This window comes from Emys orbicularis, chromosome 1, assembly GCF_028017835.1.
Source record: "Emys orbicularis isolate rEmyOrb1 chromosome 1, rEmyOrb1.hap1, whole genome shotgun sequence".
Taxonomy (NCBI): Eukaryota; Metazoa; Chordata; order Testudines; family Emydidae; genus Emys; species Emys orbicularis.
This window is the reverse complement of record NC_088683.1, coordinates 226,054,744-226,073,664: the sequence shown is the minus strand read 5'-3', so window position 1 is coordinate 226,073,664 and position 18,921 is coordinate 226,054,744. Positions and strand designations below refer to the sequence as shown.

Sequence of the window (18,921 nt, the reverse complement as noted above, 5' to 3'; positions counted from 1 at the left end):
TTAAATGGCTCTTGACTTCTTGACTTCATATACAGGTCAGAGAATAGGTCAAACTGTGAGGAAATGTATGCTTGGAGGTAGAATGATGGATGAAATGAATACACATGGGTGTAATAGCCAAGGCGATAAAGCCTATCAAACACCAAATTGGGAAGATAATTATTATTCTAAAAGATAAAAATGCCAGTGTTTACTATGCAGATAAGAAAAGTTATATTTGCACTTCAAGCGTTTGAAAGTTAAGTGTTACTTAAAATTTTTGAACAAGGCATTTTAAGTTGTTAGTTCTCCTTTATTGGGGTAGGTAGCAGAGTAGTACCATGAGAGGAGTAGAACAGGAAGAAGGCAGAATTGAGACCTTTCAAAGTTTTGGCCCAAGCGAGGGGGCACGGGGGCGTCATTTGAGCTCCCCGCCTCAGGTGCCAAAATGTTGTGGGCCGGCCCTCTGGGTGAGCATGTTCTGTGTTTTGTAAATGCATATTTTAAATGAGACATGCCACTCCTATGGTTTTTTCTCCTATGCATCTCCTATGTTGCAAGGTATTTGTATGATTTGGTGTTTAAAACCCTGTGGAAAATATTTGTTGTAAGAATAGTTTGTGTGTACATTATTCAAAACGCTTTGATGGTCCAGTCTAGCAAACACTGACACATAAAAGTTAATTGACTCAACTCTTATGTGTTTATATGATCAGGCCCTACAATTTTATTTCTTTTCTATAAGTCCGCTACCAGTGATCTGATAATGATTTGCAATTATTTTGGAAATATAGCATCAGTTAAACTCTGGAAGAAATACTAGTTTCATTTTCAACTGCTAATTTTCTTGCTCCTGCTGTGCAAATTATCACAAATCAGGGTGGAAATGGTTTCCCTACCTACTCTTGTTATAAAGAGACTGAAACATTAGAGTTCAATAAAATATGCCATCAATATGCTAAACCAAGGTCCCTGCTGCCTACAAGTGATAACAATAAGGAAAATTCAGGGGTTAGGATTTAGGATCCTGCCATATTATCACATTATCACTGTTATACCGTTATGTTTGTTTTTCATCTATTACGCTGGGTTTATTTCACCTTTTACATCAGGTGCTTGTTTTGTGGTTTGAAATTACAACTGTGAATTTGACAAGGAAAGGTTAGTTTGATTCATATCATTTATACAGGTTTTTACAGGTACATCTATAGACTCATAAAGAGAAGTTAACATTTATGTGGATTCATTTTGATTATAATGCACTAATTGCTACTTGAAAGGGTGACTGATACTGTGAGCAAGTGAGGCATTTCACTTATTTGAGCAGTCTGATTAGCTTTAGCCCTTTTGAATATGAGGACAATTACACTGGTTCTTGATTAGTTCTTCAGTTACCACAGTGCTGTGACCAAAAGAACGTTGTCATCATTCAGTGTGCGAACAGTACGCTCTCATAGGAAATCTGAGTTGTGAAACCCAAAGTTCTGGCCACCAATAAGGTATTCCAGGCAAAGCTTTAAAGCTTTCCAAAATTACGAGCTCCAAAAATATAAAAGAAGCACAAAAAAGAAATTATCACTACTTACTATCGTCAGGCAAGAGAAAATCATGGGGGGAAAGGTATAAAATACCTACATTATAACTATAGGTCTTTAGAAACCTCCAGTATTTTTTATTTTTGCAGAAAAGAAACACTGTCAGGGATAGCAGGTCTAAGATATTGCCCCATTGTGAACATGCTTATCTGTTATAGGCTTCAACTTCTTGACTCCAAGGTGTACATTTTTAATGGTGAGAGTAATTAATGATTGGAACCATTTACCAAAGGTTGTGGTGGATTGTCCATCACTGACCATTTTAAAATCAAGATTGGATGGTTTTTTTTCTAAAAGATATGCTCTAGGAATTATTTTGGGGAAGTTGTATGGCCTCTGTTATACAGGAAGTCAGACAGATAATCACAATGGTCCCTTTTTGCCATGGACTGTATCAATAAATACTTTTGGAATTGCGAAATTTTATATAAATTCACTTTTGGGGAAATTTTTATAAGTAGTACAAAACAGCCTTCAGCATTAATGTGAGTTGTCCATGATTGTTAATGACTTGATTTTCATGTGTCTGAGCAACTGCAACCTCCACTGAAGTCAGTCAGTACTCACCACCTTTAAAAACAGGTGAGAAGACTATATTCCATGCATATACTGTGCATCTGAACATTAAGACACTGGTACAGTGGGTTTAATGATAGGGAGTGGGGAGAGAATGCACACTCGAATTTTTTTTTTCTCCTGTTGAGGCAAAAGTATTTGAGTTTGTGTTTTCTCTTCTGATGTTGTGCCGGTTTTGTCCCACTACAAAGATTGGGTCCTGTATTATATTGCTAATTGAAGTTTTGTCTGTGAGGATGAAATTAAATTTTGTCCACCAAATTTTGTGTTTGATAAGCTAACTATAATTGTGCGGGCCAAGAGATGTATTCATTATAGGCCACAGTAGTGACTCAAGGATATGAGGTAATTACATGTATCTTCTCTGCTGAAACTTTTAAATGCTTCATTCCAAATATATTCCCTCTCCCCAATTTTATTTTAACTCTTTCTGGTAGAAACCCCTGATCCTGAACTTGAATTTACTAGCATGGAATCCATTGACTTCAGCAGAATTCCACAAAAATTCAGTGGCCATTGATGCGGGATCAAGGCTTAACTCTGGTGATCTTTGACTTTAAAAAACAAAACAAAAACCTGCACAAATATCATTGTATAGTAAAAATTAAAATATTTTGGGGGACCAATACAATTAATTTAATAGTAGTAGAAAACTTCAAATACTACAAATACACAAAGTTCCCATTTTGAATTTTTTATATGACTGTAAAATGAGGACGATTGATCCTAACTTCCTAGACAATCGAATTTGTTTTTCAAAGAATGAACTATAATTGAACTCAGTAGCATTGTGAGTTGTCTGTAGTAGTCTTTCATCTGTGTTTGCCTTATACCAGATAACTTTATGGGAAGAAAGACTCAAGAATGTAATTTAGTTGTACAAGTTAAGAATGCTAGTTCTTTTAAATGTTTTTTATTGGGAAGAAACTGTTCAAATAATCATGGTATATTTACTGTAGTTTTCCTTTTATTTTTCTTCTAGTGTAAAACTCTCTCTGGCGTCTGTGACCACATTATCTCTCTCTCATCTGATCCTCTCGTTTCGCAGTCTGCTCACCTTGAAGTGATCCAGCTAACAAACATAAAACCAAGTGAAGGGCTGGTAAGAAGTACGCAGTTAATCAAAAGAGTTGTCCAAGATGAGAGAGTTAATTCTGTAAATAAGATCTATACTGGTGGGTAGGGACAAGGCCACTTCTTTTTAAAAAAATGTTTATTTAGTTTGATTTTTCACACAGCTGGTCTAATGTTATGGGTCTTTCACATAAATAACTGTTGTATCAAAATGTAAATAGAAAGAAATGGAAAGTAATTCTCACCAGTTTACATCAATATTTTAGACTATTCTAGGATCTTGAAATCTGGGGGGATTTAAATTAATACCTAAACCCTGGCCATGAAGTTTGGGTGAGATTATGCACAAAACTGTCAAATTCTGGAATTTGCTTCATAACATCTCCCACTGAGAAATAAAACACTTTTATAACTTATTCAAGGACTCTACAGCAATTCCCAGGAGAAAAGTAGATTCTTAAATTGTATTGCAAGAAGTCTACATGCTTAATCAGATGGCTGTAAAAGACCAACGTAGCAATCCCTTGAGTGTCGCTCATGAGTTGACCACTGCTGCTTGGATTACGCATGCAGATAGCAACCATTGCATAAAAGAAACAACACTGATTACAATTGGAGAAATGACATTTGACATCATGAATAACAATGCCATCTACCTACCTTGGGGACACCAGAAGGTGTTCGGAATTCAATTAATCATTTCTTGAGAAATTGCTACTACACCGTCTTTTGCTGCCTACACACATCCATGGTCCATTTACTTGTGTAGTATCTGTACTGCTGTGCTCCCATTCCATGAGTTACTTTTTGAGTTAGTGGTTTTTATTTTTTATTTAATTTTAATCTTTTGGCAACTTTTGTTATGCCCAGGTACCTAGAAATAATGATTTATTTGGTATGTCTCTCTTCAGAAAAACAGCAATTAAAATTAAAGGAATTTTATTTTTAATTGGTAAATATTACCCCATCCTTTTGTTTATTTCACTGGCTTTCTTTTCATGTCAGAATCCATTTAAAATTGCCCTTCAGGTTTTCAGCTCTCCATGGACTCCACCTTACCAATTTGTCATCCTGTTCTCTTACTCTGCTGCCTGCTCATCCCTTCTCTTTATCCCATTTCTACTGGGAAGGGACATTCTCACTTTTTCTGTCCCATCTTTCTGAAGCTCTCTCCGTGTTTGACGCAAGGCCTGTCCCATGGTTGCGCTGGTTTTCCAGCACTCTTTTCTCATAATTCCGACAAGAAGTGAGTCAACTAGTGCAGTTTTCTTTTAAAGCAAAATTATTTTTGTGGTTCTATTTCCAGCTCTCCCATGACCATGGGCAAGTCACCTCCCCTCCTTGTACCTCTGTGTCCCCCACAACCTTGAGTCTATCCTGTCTGTGTAGATTGTAAGCACATCATAGCAAGGACTGTCTCTTAATATGCATTTGTACACCCAGCACAATGGGGCCGTAATCTCAGATGGGACCTTTAGGCACTATGGTAATACAAATAGTGATAACTGTGTGTATTTTTAACGGTGGGGGAAAGAATTAACCGTGCTTTGTATAAGCTTTAGCTGTGCATTATTTTGTTACTGTGTCGTCTTTCTTTCCCTTCCTCCCCTTGTCCCCATGCCACTGTTTTGTTGCCAGTTTTTTGAGTCACATCATCTAGGCTGTAAGCTTTTTGGAGCAGGGACCATGTTGTATGAGGTGCCTAGCAAACTTTTGAGTTGTATAAAATGGTAATCCTAATAACTGGTTATCCTTGTTAAACCATTTTCTAATGTTTTGTATGAATGATGCAGCATTTTGGGGAGTTATTAAGATGTAGCCAACATGCTCTGATTTATTGTCATTAGCACTGACCTGGTTCCCAACTTGTCAGTTTTACAAGTTATGAAAGGTCTTGTAGTTGATAGTGGACTGCACCTTGAGGGCCACCACTTAATTGCATAAGGAACTTGATGACTTCTTGACCTAACAAGACCTTTTTCCAGGATCCAAGTCATAATGGAATTGGGAAGATAGAGTTATGACTGACCTCCTTTCAGTGGTTTGGACACATACTGGAGTTTTGTACTGGCAAAGTTATTAACAGTATTAATGTTGTTAACATAAGAAAAATGGAAGGGCTGTCTGCAATAGGGCAGTAAATAGGCAAGAGCGTCTCATACCTTTGAAGATGATACTGTCTGCCAACCAGGAGAAGTGAAACATCTAAAATAGCTGGAGGGGAGAGTCTCTAAGAAGTTAAAGTAGAATGGGAAGAGGAGGGAGGGAAATAAAAATAGAAAGCAGAGTGAGACTTATCTGAATTTCTGTTGTAAATTGTTCTTGGGATCTGGGGAGTGGGCAAGGTGTGTGTGGTTGGATGAATGGTTACTGTGCATGGTGTTGGAAGAGATGAAGTTTAATTGAAAGTAAAAAATAATAATCTTGACATCTGGTATATAAGTGCTAAAATATCACTTTTAATTAAGTACCTCTGAAATTGTACATGAAAAATATTATTGAAATTTAAATAGCAGTCATACATAAATGTGAAGTATCAAACTACTGTACATGTGCTCTTTTCACAATTAAATATTTTATGAGTTTTATAGTAATGTATATTGTAGTTAACATGTGGAAAGACATGACAAAATAAGCATAGCAAGTAGGAAAATATTGTGACTATTGTCATGATGTATGGAGAATTCTTTTTGGATGGAGCTTGAGTAGATTGCTATGTTGTTGTTGGTGGGGGGGTTTTCCCCTCCCCAGTCTGGTGCCTGATTTTGGCTCTGTGGTTGTTTGCATATATGTAGTACCTCATGAGTATTGCAGGAAGAAGGGATACAGCCTGCAGCATCGAGAAAAGTGAAGATGAAAAGGAAATTGTAAAATACAGATCTCTCCTAAAAAGCCTTAATATCAGTTAAATGTTGGTCAGCTTTGCAGACATTTGTAGAGATATCCCATTTGAGAAAAGACTTGAAAGTTGATTCTTCTGTATCATTGGACAGAATGTAACTTAGTGCTTCTTTCTGCTGTTTATGTTCCAGAGAAAAGAAATTGACTAGTTTAGCTGGTAATCCTTTACCCTAAGGAAATGGAATCTGAAATATTTCAACTGATTTAAAGAGTTTGAGAATAGTGTGTTCAGCACTGCAAAGAACCAAAATGTGCATGTGTTTATTTAGAAGAAAAATAGAGAATCTTGTTACAGCTGTGAATGTTTTTCCAACCCTTAGCAAGGTTTTCTGACACACTTCTGTACCTTTTTAATTTTTTTAAATGATGATATGGAATTTCAAAGCAGGATCGCGGCATTATGAAATTTAATTTATTGATTTTGAGGTTTTCGAGTTCAGTTTTTCATTTTAGTGCTGTCCTTTACATTTCAAATACTGTTATCAGACAGTTTCATTCAAGACCTAGTTAATCGTAAGGGTTATATTTTTTTTATGAATTAGGGAATATAGAGACTAGTATTTCAAAACATTTTACAGACTGGGTGTTCTTTTTGTTTCTCTGATTGCTAGAACAAACTTAAAATTAGTCTGTTATAGGCAGAAGGTCCCAAGTTTGTTCATGTGGCAAATAAATGGAATGAAGCTGAGTGTAGCGGTGTGAGAGCAGTATACTACTGGTGGCCTTGCTAGCTGAAAGTCCAGGTATACTAATGTTCCTCTGAGTCATATAACCTAAAATAATGAGGAAGGAGGGATTTTGAGAAGAGGATGCATGAAGCTATATAACATTTATGAGGCTCTTAATGGTCCTCGTTAGCTTCACTGAACTCTAGAGTTGAATTGGAGAAGTGTGTTGCTTTAGTTTTGAAGGGTGCTGACTAGACCACTTTTGGAGCACATGTAATATTTACTAAAGAAGCCTGTGACCTTTTCTTTGTGTTTGGGGGGAAAGCTTCATCATACGACCATCTCAGTAGAAGAGTTCAAATTGAGTTAAATATGAGGTAAAATGAGCTTAGCGTCTTGCTGTTGCAATTCAGTCCAGTATCAGAGACTGCTAATTCACAAAATTCAATACATAAAAAAGCACTGCCTAAAGTACATCTAACTTTATTGGTGCATCCTTTTTAAAAAGAGAGTGGGAGAAGTTTTTATCTTTAACTGAATAATATTAGGCCCAAGATAAAATTTGTTAATTGGTTTTAAATCAGACCATCTGCCAATAACTGATCTGGGTACTCTCCGATGTTATTAAACATGCAGCATCCATTAAGAGGGCTAGTCCTTAAATTAAGTGCACACGAGTTCCTTGTTCTTATGGTGATTGCACTCAAACGTTATTTCTGGCATACTAACTGGATTAACTCAATTTGTTTGACATGACTTATTCTTATAAATTCTCCAGAACTTTAGAGTTGCCTTTGAATACTAGAGCATTAGCCCTGCCGACTTTAGTGCTGTTGAACAGCACACACAAAGCATCATGTTCAGTGAGGGTGCTATTACAATATTGTAGGGGGAAAAACAACCCAGAGCGACCAGAGAGATTGAAGTGTTCTCCGAGTGGTTTTTGAATATTATGATTCCTGATGTCATATTTGTATCCGTTTATTCTTTTGCGTAGAGACTGCCGCTTTGGCCAATACATGGCAGAGGGGCATTGCTGGCACATGATGGCATATATCACATTGGTAGATGTGCAGGTGAACGATGGTGTGGCTGATGTGGTTAGGTCCTATGATGGTGTCCCTTGAATAGATATGTGGACAGAGTTGGTATTGGGGTTTGTAGCAGGGTTTGGTTCCTGGGTTTGGTGTTTTTGTTGTGTGGTGTGTAGTTGCTGGTGAGTATTTGCTTCAGGTTGGGGGGCTGTCTGTAAGTGAGGACTGGCCTGTCTCCCAAGATCTGTGAGAGTGAGGGATCATCCTTCAGGATAGGTTGTAGATCCTTGATGATGCGCTGGAGAGGTTTTAGTTGGGGGCTGTAGGTGACTGCTAGTGGCGTTCTGTTACTTTCTTTGTTGGGCCTGTCTTGTAGTAGGTGACTTCTCAGTACCCTTCTGGCTCTGTCAATCTGTTTCTTCACTTCACCAGGTGTGTATTGCAGTTTTAAGAACACTTGATAGAGATTCTGTAGGTGTTTGTCTCTGTCTGAGGGGTTGGAGCAAATGCGGTTGTATCTTAGAGCTTGGCTGTAGACAATGGATCATGTGATGCGGTCTGGATGAAAGCTGGAGGCATGTAGGTAAGTATAGTGGTCAGTAGGTATCCGGTATAGGGTCGTGTTTATGTGACCATCGCTTATTAGCACTGTAGTGTCTAGGAAGTGGACCTCTTGTGTGGACTGGTCCAGGCTGAGGTTGATGGTAGGGTGGACATTGGCCAAACCAATGTCTCTACGCAAAAGAATAAATGGACACAAGTCTGACATCAGGAATCATAACATTCAAAAACCACTCGGAGAACACTTTAATCTCTCTGGTCACTCAATAACAGACCTAAAAGTGGCAATTCTTCAACAAAAAAACTGCAGCTTCACGTTGGAGTCTGTTTCTGAAGAACTGGAATTAATTTGCAAACTGGATACCATCAGATTAGGCCTGAATAAAGACTGGGAGTGGTTGGGTCATTACAAAACCTAAATTTAATTTCCCCAATACTAATTTCTCCCTACTGTTACTCACACCTTCTTGTTAACTGTTTGTAATGGGCCACTCTCTTACCACTTCAAAAGTTACTTTTCCTCCCTTGGTATCCTGCTGTTAATTGATTTATCTTGTTAGACTGACCTCACACTTGGTAAAACAACCCCCATCCTTTCATGTATTAATAGCTGCTCCTGTATTTTTCACTTCACGCATCTGATGAAGTGGGTTCTAGCCCACAAAAGCTTATGCCCAAATAAATTTGTTAGTCTCTAAGGTGCCACAAGGACTCCTCGTTTTTTACTGAGGTGTGAGACTCTATTTACTTTCTGGCTGAACATCTAATAATACTCATCATTGTTTACTTCTTTTCAGAACTTTGCCATTTATGTATGTGCCTATCCTGAACCGAGTTCACTTCATAGATCTAATTTATGTTGGAGATGTACATTAGGATTATTTTGTTCTCGAATATGCCTGATATTTTTCTTCGACTAAGGTTATGTGCATTGTTTCAGTGAAACATCAGCAATAGTTTTTACCTTATTTTCAACATCAATATGTTGTGTGTGTGTGTGTGTGTGTATAGTAAATATAACTTCATTACAAACAAATCTGACTGAAAACTTTTGTTTAGCTCTTCTGGTCGTTCAAGAGATGAGATAGTAGTGGAAACTTGTGTATTTCACTGTTATATTTGAATGCAATCAGTCATTTTTCTTGCACGTTAAAGGTGAGATTTTAAAAAAATCTCTGTGTTGACTTAATTCTGCTCTCACTAAAGTCAGTTGGAGTTTTACTACCTTAACAATTCTGAAAACATTGATTTGTGCTGAACTCCTGCACAAATGAGATTGGATGGTCCAGTGGTTAGGATGCTAACCCAGGACTCTGAGATCTAATTTCAGTTCCCTGCTCTGCCACAGACTTGCTCTGTGACCCTTGGTCAAGTCACTTAGCCCTGGTCTACACTCAGAATTTAGATCAACATGCTTCCATTAAGCTAGCTACCACAGCTTGGGGAGGTGGATTAGCTACAGTGACAGAAAAAGCCCTTCCATCGCTGTAGGTAACATCTAACCCATGGTGCTACAGCGGCATAACTACAGTGCTGTAGCCGTGTTGCTGTAGTGCCTATAGTGTAGATATGACCTTAGCCTTTTTGTGTCTTAGTTCCCCTTCTCTAAAATGGGAATAATAGCACTTCCTTATCTTGCACTTCCCTACCTTACACAGGTGATAGCTCTTAAAGATAGATATCCTAATAAATAGAAAATCACATGATGCAGGGTAACACATTAATGGGAAAATGACATTGTCCTACAAATCTTTGGATTACAATGATTTTCCCTTCTAGTCCCCAGTAGTGGGTGAGTGTGGAGTGAGCAAGATGTGTGATGGCATAAGAGGGTGGGGAGGAGAGAGACAGGGATCCTCATGGAGCATACTGAGCAGTAGGGTGTGGAACTCAGTCTCTACTTTGCCCTTGGTAGCATGGCATGTCCAGTAGGGGTGATGCCAATGATTTACTGCCACGGGCTACGTGGAGCTGAATGATCTTTGCAGATATCTTTGCAGAGCAGAATGATGGAGTAATAGGGAAGTTAAAAATTTGGAGTCAGATAATCTCTTTCTTGGGGAGGAGGTGGAAGCAGGCAGGCTTTGGGGGGGAAATCTTCAATGGTCCTCTTGGGGGATTCTCCCCTCACTTTGTTCCATTTTGGGAGTGGTTGCCCACCCCTGCCTCATCAGAAAGGTCGCAGAGACTGGCCCCAAACATAATTAATCCCAGGAGATTTGCAGGCACCCAAGGCCCTCCATCTGGAGGCTCCATGCATCCTCACTGTCTAGTCCAGAGGTCACCAAACTGTGGGGTGCATCCCCCTAGGGGGACACAGAGGAACGTTCAGGGGGAGTGGTGGGGCCCAGTCCAGCCCCCACAGGGCGTGGGAAGGGAGTGCCACCCAGCCCAGCTCCACTCCTGGCCCTGGCCACAGCCCTGGCTCCACCCCCAGACTCGCTCCCCGTCCTGGGCTCTGCTCCTAGTCCCACCCCAAGCCTCGCTCCCAGCCCCAGCTGTAACCCCAGCCGTGGACGCCTTACCTGGAGCCGCGTCCCCACTCCAGGCCCCGGTTCGGGGGGAGGGCCAGGCGTGGACACGGGTAAAAGGGGGCGAGACCCTAAAAAGCTTGAGGACCACTGGTCTAGTCTCTGGTGACCACTCCCTGGCAGCACAGTTCCAATGGAATTCCTCTGCTAGGGATTCACTCTTGGCTGTGCTGCCCCAGGTATAGGGGAGGGAACAGCATGTCACTGAATACTTATCTTTTCCGGGTTGATCTGAGGGGCTAGAATGGAAGCAGTGCTCACCTTGCCTGCCCAGTGTCCATCTCCTTTCTGCAAAGAGGTCTGGTGAAAGGGAAGGGAAGGGAATTGTTGCAGAAGTGATTGAACAAACCCCTTTAGGTTCCCCACCACCACATGGCATCTAGGGGGAACAATCTGGGCCTCTTTGCTGATGTCACTGAGAGAATGATAGAATTTTGCATGGAGGGTGAGGGTGCAGAGCATGACTTGGAATGTGGCAGCTCCCCCAACTCTGGTCCTGGCTATGGTTGCCAGGCGTCCGGTTTGATAAGAGTGTCTTATGAAGGTATTAAACTTGACAAAATCATGATTAGATGATAAGGTGAGTTTTCTTACTTGTACAACATACTATCATACTACAGATGGGTCTCTCTTTAAAAGAATAAAGCAATTAGTTTTGTAGTGTATTCCCCCATTTGTGGCTCAGTGGTTGTTACTAAAATATAAAAGGTAGTTCTGATATTGTCCCAACATCTGCCCACAAACTAATCTTTATGTACTTATGACTTCAAAATGAGATGTCACTCACAGTAGATTGTACAGTTCTACATATATGGTAATCCTTCTCCTTTTTGGTATGCTTTGATCAGCATTGAAATAGTTAGCAAATTGTCATGATTAAGGTTTAGTTAACATGGTGTTGAGGTGAATGAGGTAGTTAGCAATTCTTAGAGCTGTTGTTTCAAGTACACATCACAGATTCGGTTTCCACTTGGTTCACATTTGAAAGTTTATCTTTGCAATCTTAATGGCTAAAGAACTTATTTTTTATGAAACCTTAGATTCTGGTAGCTTCCAGGAAAAAAGCTGACGGCACCAGTCATCCTAATACAGCAGTTGAGTTTCTTTGTAAGCAGATAATGTTGCAGTGGTGTTTCTAGTATAAGGAATAGCTATGAGGTACCACTAAAGCCATGGATATTTACAAAGATAAAGCTTCAAATTGCAACTTCTGTATAGGTGCTAGAATCATTCAGTCTTATTGTTCTATCTCAGTTAACTTCTCTCCTTTACCCCCCCCACTCCAGAAAAAAACACCACACCACACTTTTCTGTCCAGAGACGTATTCCTCGTGGCATGTATTAATTTATATCTCAAATAATTGATAGATTTTCCTTTTAGAGAGATATGCAAATTTTTTTGGATGGTAATAGTTTATGAAATACTTTACAAATTCTTTCCCATGATGTCTTTTTCTTAGGGTATGTACATTAAATCAACATATGATGGTCTCCATGTAATTACTGGAACAACAGAAAATGTAAGTATTGTTAATACTGTACATTCAGGCCTGGAAGCTTTTTTGACCTTACATTTGGTTAATGCCTTCCCTTCGCTACAGACTATATTTTGCTTGAAAAACTTTGCTAGTTGGCTGTGAGGGATCAATGGCAAGTTGGAGGGCAAAAATGAGATTGCTTTTGTTTATTAATCCAGGACAGTCGGCTTTACTTCATTCTTGCAAGGTATTTAAAATGCTTCCCTTGATCAAATTAGGAGATAGCTGACTTGCTGGGGTTTTCTTGGCCTGTGTGTAAAAGATAAATGTTTTTAATATGTACTGACTAATATGCTGAAGTTTGCTGTGGCACAAGAAAAAAATAGTTTTTATATCTATCCAACTTCATTTGATTTTGTAATGGAAGTAAAAGCATGGAAATAAGGGCATCCTTTGAAGTTGACATTAAAAAATGTTGTTGTACACTTCTGCATAGACTTCTGAGTAACATTTGAGGTAGGGAAGTGTAGTTGTAGCCGTATCGATTCCAGGATATTAGAGAGACAAGGTGGGTGAGGTAATATCTTTTATTGGACCAACTTCTGTTGGTGAGAGAGACAAGCTTAGGAGACGCACAGATCTCAAAGCAGAGCTCTGTGCGGTTCAAAAGCTGGTCTTGCTCTCCAACAGAAGTTGGTCCAATAAAAGATATTACCTCACCCACCTTGTCCCTCTATAGTAGGGATCACTTAGATGTGAGCTTACTCATTGAAGGACAGCAAAGAGAACTCTAAGCAAAACACAACTGCATACTTTTCAGCTGCCTTATAGTTTGCTTTCCCCTTCTCCTCCACCCCCTTTGTACAGAATTGGATGCCCATTAGGGAGTTGGCAAGCTGATGGGGTTTTTTAGGGCTTTAATCCATAACAATAGATACAGAGCAGGCCTCTAACACAAGACTATGCAGCTTTCAGGACAGTTTAGTCAATTTCTCTTGAAAACTTTGATGACCTCGTGCTCAAACAAATTTACAAAGAAATACTTGTTCTACTCTGCTACTATATCATTTCCTGACAAACATGAAGCGTCTCAAATACTGAATACTTTTACATCAGATTTTTGCACTGGGATTCTGGAAATATCTCATGCCAGATAGAATAGAAATATGTGTGGGGAAGGGGCAGGTCCTCCATAGGACCTGCAGCATGCAAGCTTTCCTTGGACCTTTGTCCATTTCTTCTTCCTCTTGCTGCAGACAATGTTGTTGGGCTGTATTCTATAATATGTCTGTGGTAGGATCTCTGTGAACACCAGCCTTCCTGGAAGGAGGAGCAACATAAGCCATTAAGGAACTTGAAGACTCAGTCAGGGTTCTTACAAATCAAACCCACAGCTCTCAGCATCACAGGTGGAATAAACTACAGTTCTGTGTTGGTGCAGGAGGGTTGTGACATTTCTGGGAGACATAAGCAAAAATGAGAGAAGAGTTTTGAAATTTGAATTTCCCTTAAATTTAAACTAAGATATGCAACCAACTCAGTCTACAAATTACTGGGTTGTTTTATTTCACAAAGGTGAAGATAATGAATTCCCTAAGAATCTTGAGATTTCATTCCTACTTTCCTCCCTGATGCATCGATATAATTCTATAGTAGCAGAGTCCTGTCAGGAGGAAGCAAACACAATGTTTTTTTTAATTTAGTCTTGATCAGTTTCACGCACTGAAGCTCTGGAGGTGTTAAGAAAGCTTCAGCCTACCAGTTGGATATGGACATTCTACTACTAATGGCTAATAAAGTTTTAATGAAGAGTAAGCTGTTAGCATCTTTCAAACATGTGGTTGTTAGGACCATGCATAATATGGAAAGACAGGCATCATACTGGTGTACAAGAGGAAGCATCTACAGATTCTGGAAGGATTGGTGCCTATCATTATTTGGAAGATGTTGCCTACCATTTTTCCATTGATAGTTTTCAATCTGGGATGCTACTGGATTTCTAATTGGCAGTGGCAGTCAAAAAATCTCTTTACATCTACATATGCCCAAACGTTTTTGATCTTTTTTTCTGATATGGAGCATTTCATAGCTATTGTAACCTCTAGTTAGGATTTATGCAATACTCTTTCCATGAAGCTACCCTAGAAGACCACTGAGAAGCTGTTTTCTGTGCAAAATACAGCTACCTATATACTTAGTATTGCAAAGGATGCGGTGCATATTACATTTGTTATCCTTAACCCTGCAATCACCTGCTAGATGTGATTCAAGGCTTTGATGCCCATCTATACAGCCCTCTGTGATTTGGATCTTGGCAACATTAGAAGCCATTTCTCTCCCAATATACCATTTTAGCAGTTAAAATTAGTTGGGCATTTCTTCTATAAATCTTTAGATTAGCACTCAGAGAGAATGGAGTCAGATTCTCCATGGAGGGTCTCTTGGCTCTGTACCGTGTTTTCTCTGGTGCTCCTGCAGAGCTAGAATGTGTTAACCTCATGGTTCAAGGCTTATCTCTTTACTCAGACTTTAGCTTGAGAGTAATGATTATGTGGGATACATTGAGGCACGGTGATGGGTCAGGCATGAGTGTATCGCATGGGGAGGTGGGGAGGGAGTTTGTATATGGTGCAAAGAGACTGTCTGGTGAGTACATTTTTACAATTCATAATATAAATATATAAGAAAAATGAGAGACTTGATTCATTAGTTGAAAGCAAACCTGAACTGATCATTGTTTGCAAAATTAAATGTTTAATTCTCTGATGAGTATCCTGGTAAGAGATTCAAAAGGAAATATTTTCAAACTGGTGTCATGTTGTGACATGTATCAGTCCAAACACTAGTGCTTCAAAAGTGGGATCTTTGCTTTTTTTATTCTAATAATCACCATATGAAGTTCTTAGAAAGTAGTTATTTATAAAGTCCCCCCTCTGCTTTCACTAAACTAAACTGTAAACGCAAATATTCATCAGTGCAGGTGTCTGTATTAATTCCTACTTGAAAAATCAGCCAATCACAAAATCAACAACCCTCTAATAAGAGGAATGCAATTATCTCTAGTACTGAGAGAGTTCAGTGAGTGTCCAGAACTTCAATTTTACATGTTATATGCAAAATGGCACCTTCACTTGCACAACACTATATGGGTTAGTCTGTGATTCAATGAATGGCCCTCTTCCCTAACACCGCTTCTTGAAACACACATATTTTTCTTGAACATCTCCTGTCCAAATGCTGACTCAGCTTATTATGATGAAATCTGCATGATCATAGCAGAAGGGGACAATGTGACTGCAAGAGGCAAACATTTTGACAGACAAAATGGTTCAGTTATATTGTTATGATTAAACTGAATTCTGGACTTTGGGAATATTACATTTAGATCATTTCTCTTTTAGTAAAGCCACAAAATGATAAAAGTGAATGTGTCTAATTCTAGTTGCTCAATACAAAAATGTAGCAAATTTCTGGAGTTCCTGGTGGATAGATCCTGACACTTTCATACTGTGGCTCTTTGATTCTTCTTTTAATAGCAGGGGTAGTTCTGTATCTCCGCAGAGCCCAGTTGAAGTTGGTGGGGCTCTATCTACATGCTATCAGCTGCAGACAGGGCGGGAAAAGTCGAAGAAGTTTTGCTTTATAGAAAGCTTAGTGTAATTGTTTTGCACCAAGAGTAATTAGTCTATTGCACATGTTAAAGACACAAGGTGGGTGAGGTAGTATCTTTTATCTGACCAACTTCTGTTGGTGAAAGAGACATACTTTGGGGCTCCACAGAGCTCTTCTAAGACAACACCGTAAATATTAAAGGTAGAAATATGAGAAATAGAAAAGTTTTTTAAATGAGGCTGTTATTTAGAGAAGCAAAACTACCTCTACTAATTCATCTTTGAAGGTATGGATTTTTACAGTATCCCTCTTCTAGTTACATCTCTAGCAACTAATAATAGTTCAGAAATATAAATTTACAGTTTATCTGTCTTATCTACATGGCCTGGATACTGATTGTATCCGCATGCAAAAAATATTGATTTTTTTCTGAAGTTCACTTGAAGTATTTGTTTTAATTAGATGAGAACATGAAAGACATAATGTTGCAAAGTATATTTATGAAGCTGTTGTCCATTAGAGCTCTGGCACTCTGAGCATTAGCAGAAGGTGGACCTCTAAGATTTACAGATATTAGATGGCTTAAAACGATTGGTCACTTATTAGTATTAAAAAGGCATCCTTAGAAACTGGCTAACCTTTGATAATATAAACATTGCTACCTTTTTTAACATTTGACTGTCTTGCATACAATTATACAGAATATTGTCTCAAACAACGATGAATGACTTAATTAAAAATCTTTTTTTATTGATTTACTTCATTGGAGAATGTAATTATGAATCTAACCTGACTTACATAGCTTAGCAATCTTACTGCTGAAAGAGAGATGGTGACCAGTAAGAACTGTCTTCTTTATCATCTCTTTTATTTTAAATTCAGTCACCTGCAGATCGGTGCAAGAAAATCCATGCTGGAGATGAAGTGATTCAAGTTAACCACCAAACTGTGGTATGTATAAATATGTTCTGTGTCAATTGGAGATAAAGGTGCACTGGCATATCAGCATGTATACAGAAGAAATCTGTAGAAATGTTTTATATTTTGCTAAACTATTAGTGGGTTTTACATGCAAGTTTTTTTTTTTATTCCCTGCCCTCTCCCCCACCTTCCAAGTGCACTTAGTTTGTAACAGAATCACACAATTTCTGGGACAGGAAAATTTGTGGTGTTCGTACTTATCCTTTATCATCTGAATAAGGAAGTATTACTTCACACAACACACAGTCAACCTGTGGAACTCTTTGCCGGAGGATGTTGTGAAGGCCAAGGCTATAATGGGGTTCAAAAAAGAACTAGATAAGTTCATGGAGGATAGGTCCATCAATGGCTATTAGCCAGGATGGGCAGGGATGGTGTCCCTAGTCTCTGTTTGCCAGAAACTGGGAATGGGCGACGGGATGGATCACTTGATGATTACCTGTTCTGTTCATTCCCTCTGGCCAATGCCAGGTGTCCCACTGTCGGAAGACAGGACACTGAGCTAGATGGACCATTGGTCTGATGCAGTATGGCCATTCTTATGTTCTTATGAATATTATGGAAGATGTTGAATTATCTTAGATAGCTGAGGTTCTGGATAGCCTAGGGAATTTTCATTTTGACTAGGCTTTATCAAATGACACAGCTCTGTTCTGGGTGATAGAAGTTTTGGATAGGAGAGATTCAGGTAATTTGAATGGTACTATAGTTGCAGGCTAAAGATTGACATTACATGCTAGGAACTGGAAAGCTTCTTTAATTTAAAATTTAATAGAATGCACCCAGCCTATGTTTGTGTGCCAGAAAAAAAAAAGGTGCTTATATAGTTACTATTCTGACTTAATCTAACCATTGTTGATACACATAATTTAAATTTTTCAAAATTGGAAAATTAGGAGTAAAATAACCATTAGGTATACCTAATAATTCCCTATTATCACTACCAAAATTGAAGTGCTGTACATTAGTTTCTGCTGATCTTATTTAGGACTATTAAACTACTGCAATCTAAAGAAAAATCTCTTAGAAAAATAGGTTTTATGATAAACATCTTCTTGTATCTTGTAACATAAAAGAAATATAATTGTAATTTAAAAAGGTACACTTTGTTTTCCCATGTATAGGCTATCTGTCTTTCATTAAGAATAGTGAAAATAATATATTTTAATGAAAAAGTATTTGTGCAAACAGTTTAACTGACCAAAAAGGTTTCTAAAATGTTGTTAGTACGGCAATGGTTTGTTAAAAATATGTTTCTGAATTCCTAGTAGGGTTCCATTTATGGCTTTGGGAACTGATGAAATTGTACAGTACGTCAGCTCCTCTGCGCAACTCATTATAGTATTTCATTATGCCCTCCAGCTAAATTTGATATAAAATATACTGTGCATGTTTGAAAGTTAACTGATGAGGTGCTACCTTTTGTGCTGGGGAATTTAAATTAATAAACCTAACCAGAACAGGGCAAGGTGGAGTTTTTTCTTTGTTGTTTTTGATCTGTGGAATAACCGTTTCAATTTGTATTATTAATTTCAACTATATAAAATGCTAGAGCAAGGTGCCATTATACATACTGTGACAAAGTTCCTCCTCTACCTTGGTGGGTCCTGCGCTTATTGGCGGATTTGTTCACTTCACAGATTCACCCTGTGGGTCAGGAAACAGTCCAGAGACCTTCCCCTCTGGTAGAAGCTATAGTCCAGGTCAATTCCTCCTGTGTTTGATCAGGAGTTGGGAGGTATGGGGGGAACCTGGGCCCGCCCTCTACTCCGGGTTCCAGCCCAGGGCCCTGTGGACTGCAGCTGTAGAGTGCCTCCTGGTACAGTTGCATGACACCTACAACTCCCTGGGCTACTTCCCCATGGCCTCCTCCCAACACCTTCTTTGTCCTCACCACCGGACCTTCCTCCTGATGTCTGATAACGCTTGTA

General features: G+C 38.8%; 1 protein-coding gene across 5 annotated transcripts in view; it reads left to right on the top strand.

Annotated features, from left to right (window-relative positions):
* CNKSR2 (connector enhancer of kinase suppressor of Ras 2) overlaps window positions 1-18,921 on the top strand; it is a 361,047-nt gene that overhangs the window by 155,430 nt on the left and 186,696 nt on the right. For all 5 annotated transcript variants that reach the window (XM_065413945.1, XM_065413940.1, XM_065413934.1 and 2 more), the window contains exons 6-8: window positions 3,133-3,252; window positions 12,380-12,439; window positions 16,892-16,960. In XM_065413945.1, coding sequence (XP_065270017.1) covers window positions 3,133-3,252; window positions 12,380-12,439; window positions 16,892-16,960 — 249 coding nt within the window. The remainder of the gene's footprint in view (window positions 1-3,132; window positions 3,253-12,379; window positions 12,440-16,891; window positions 16,961-18,921) is intronic.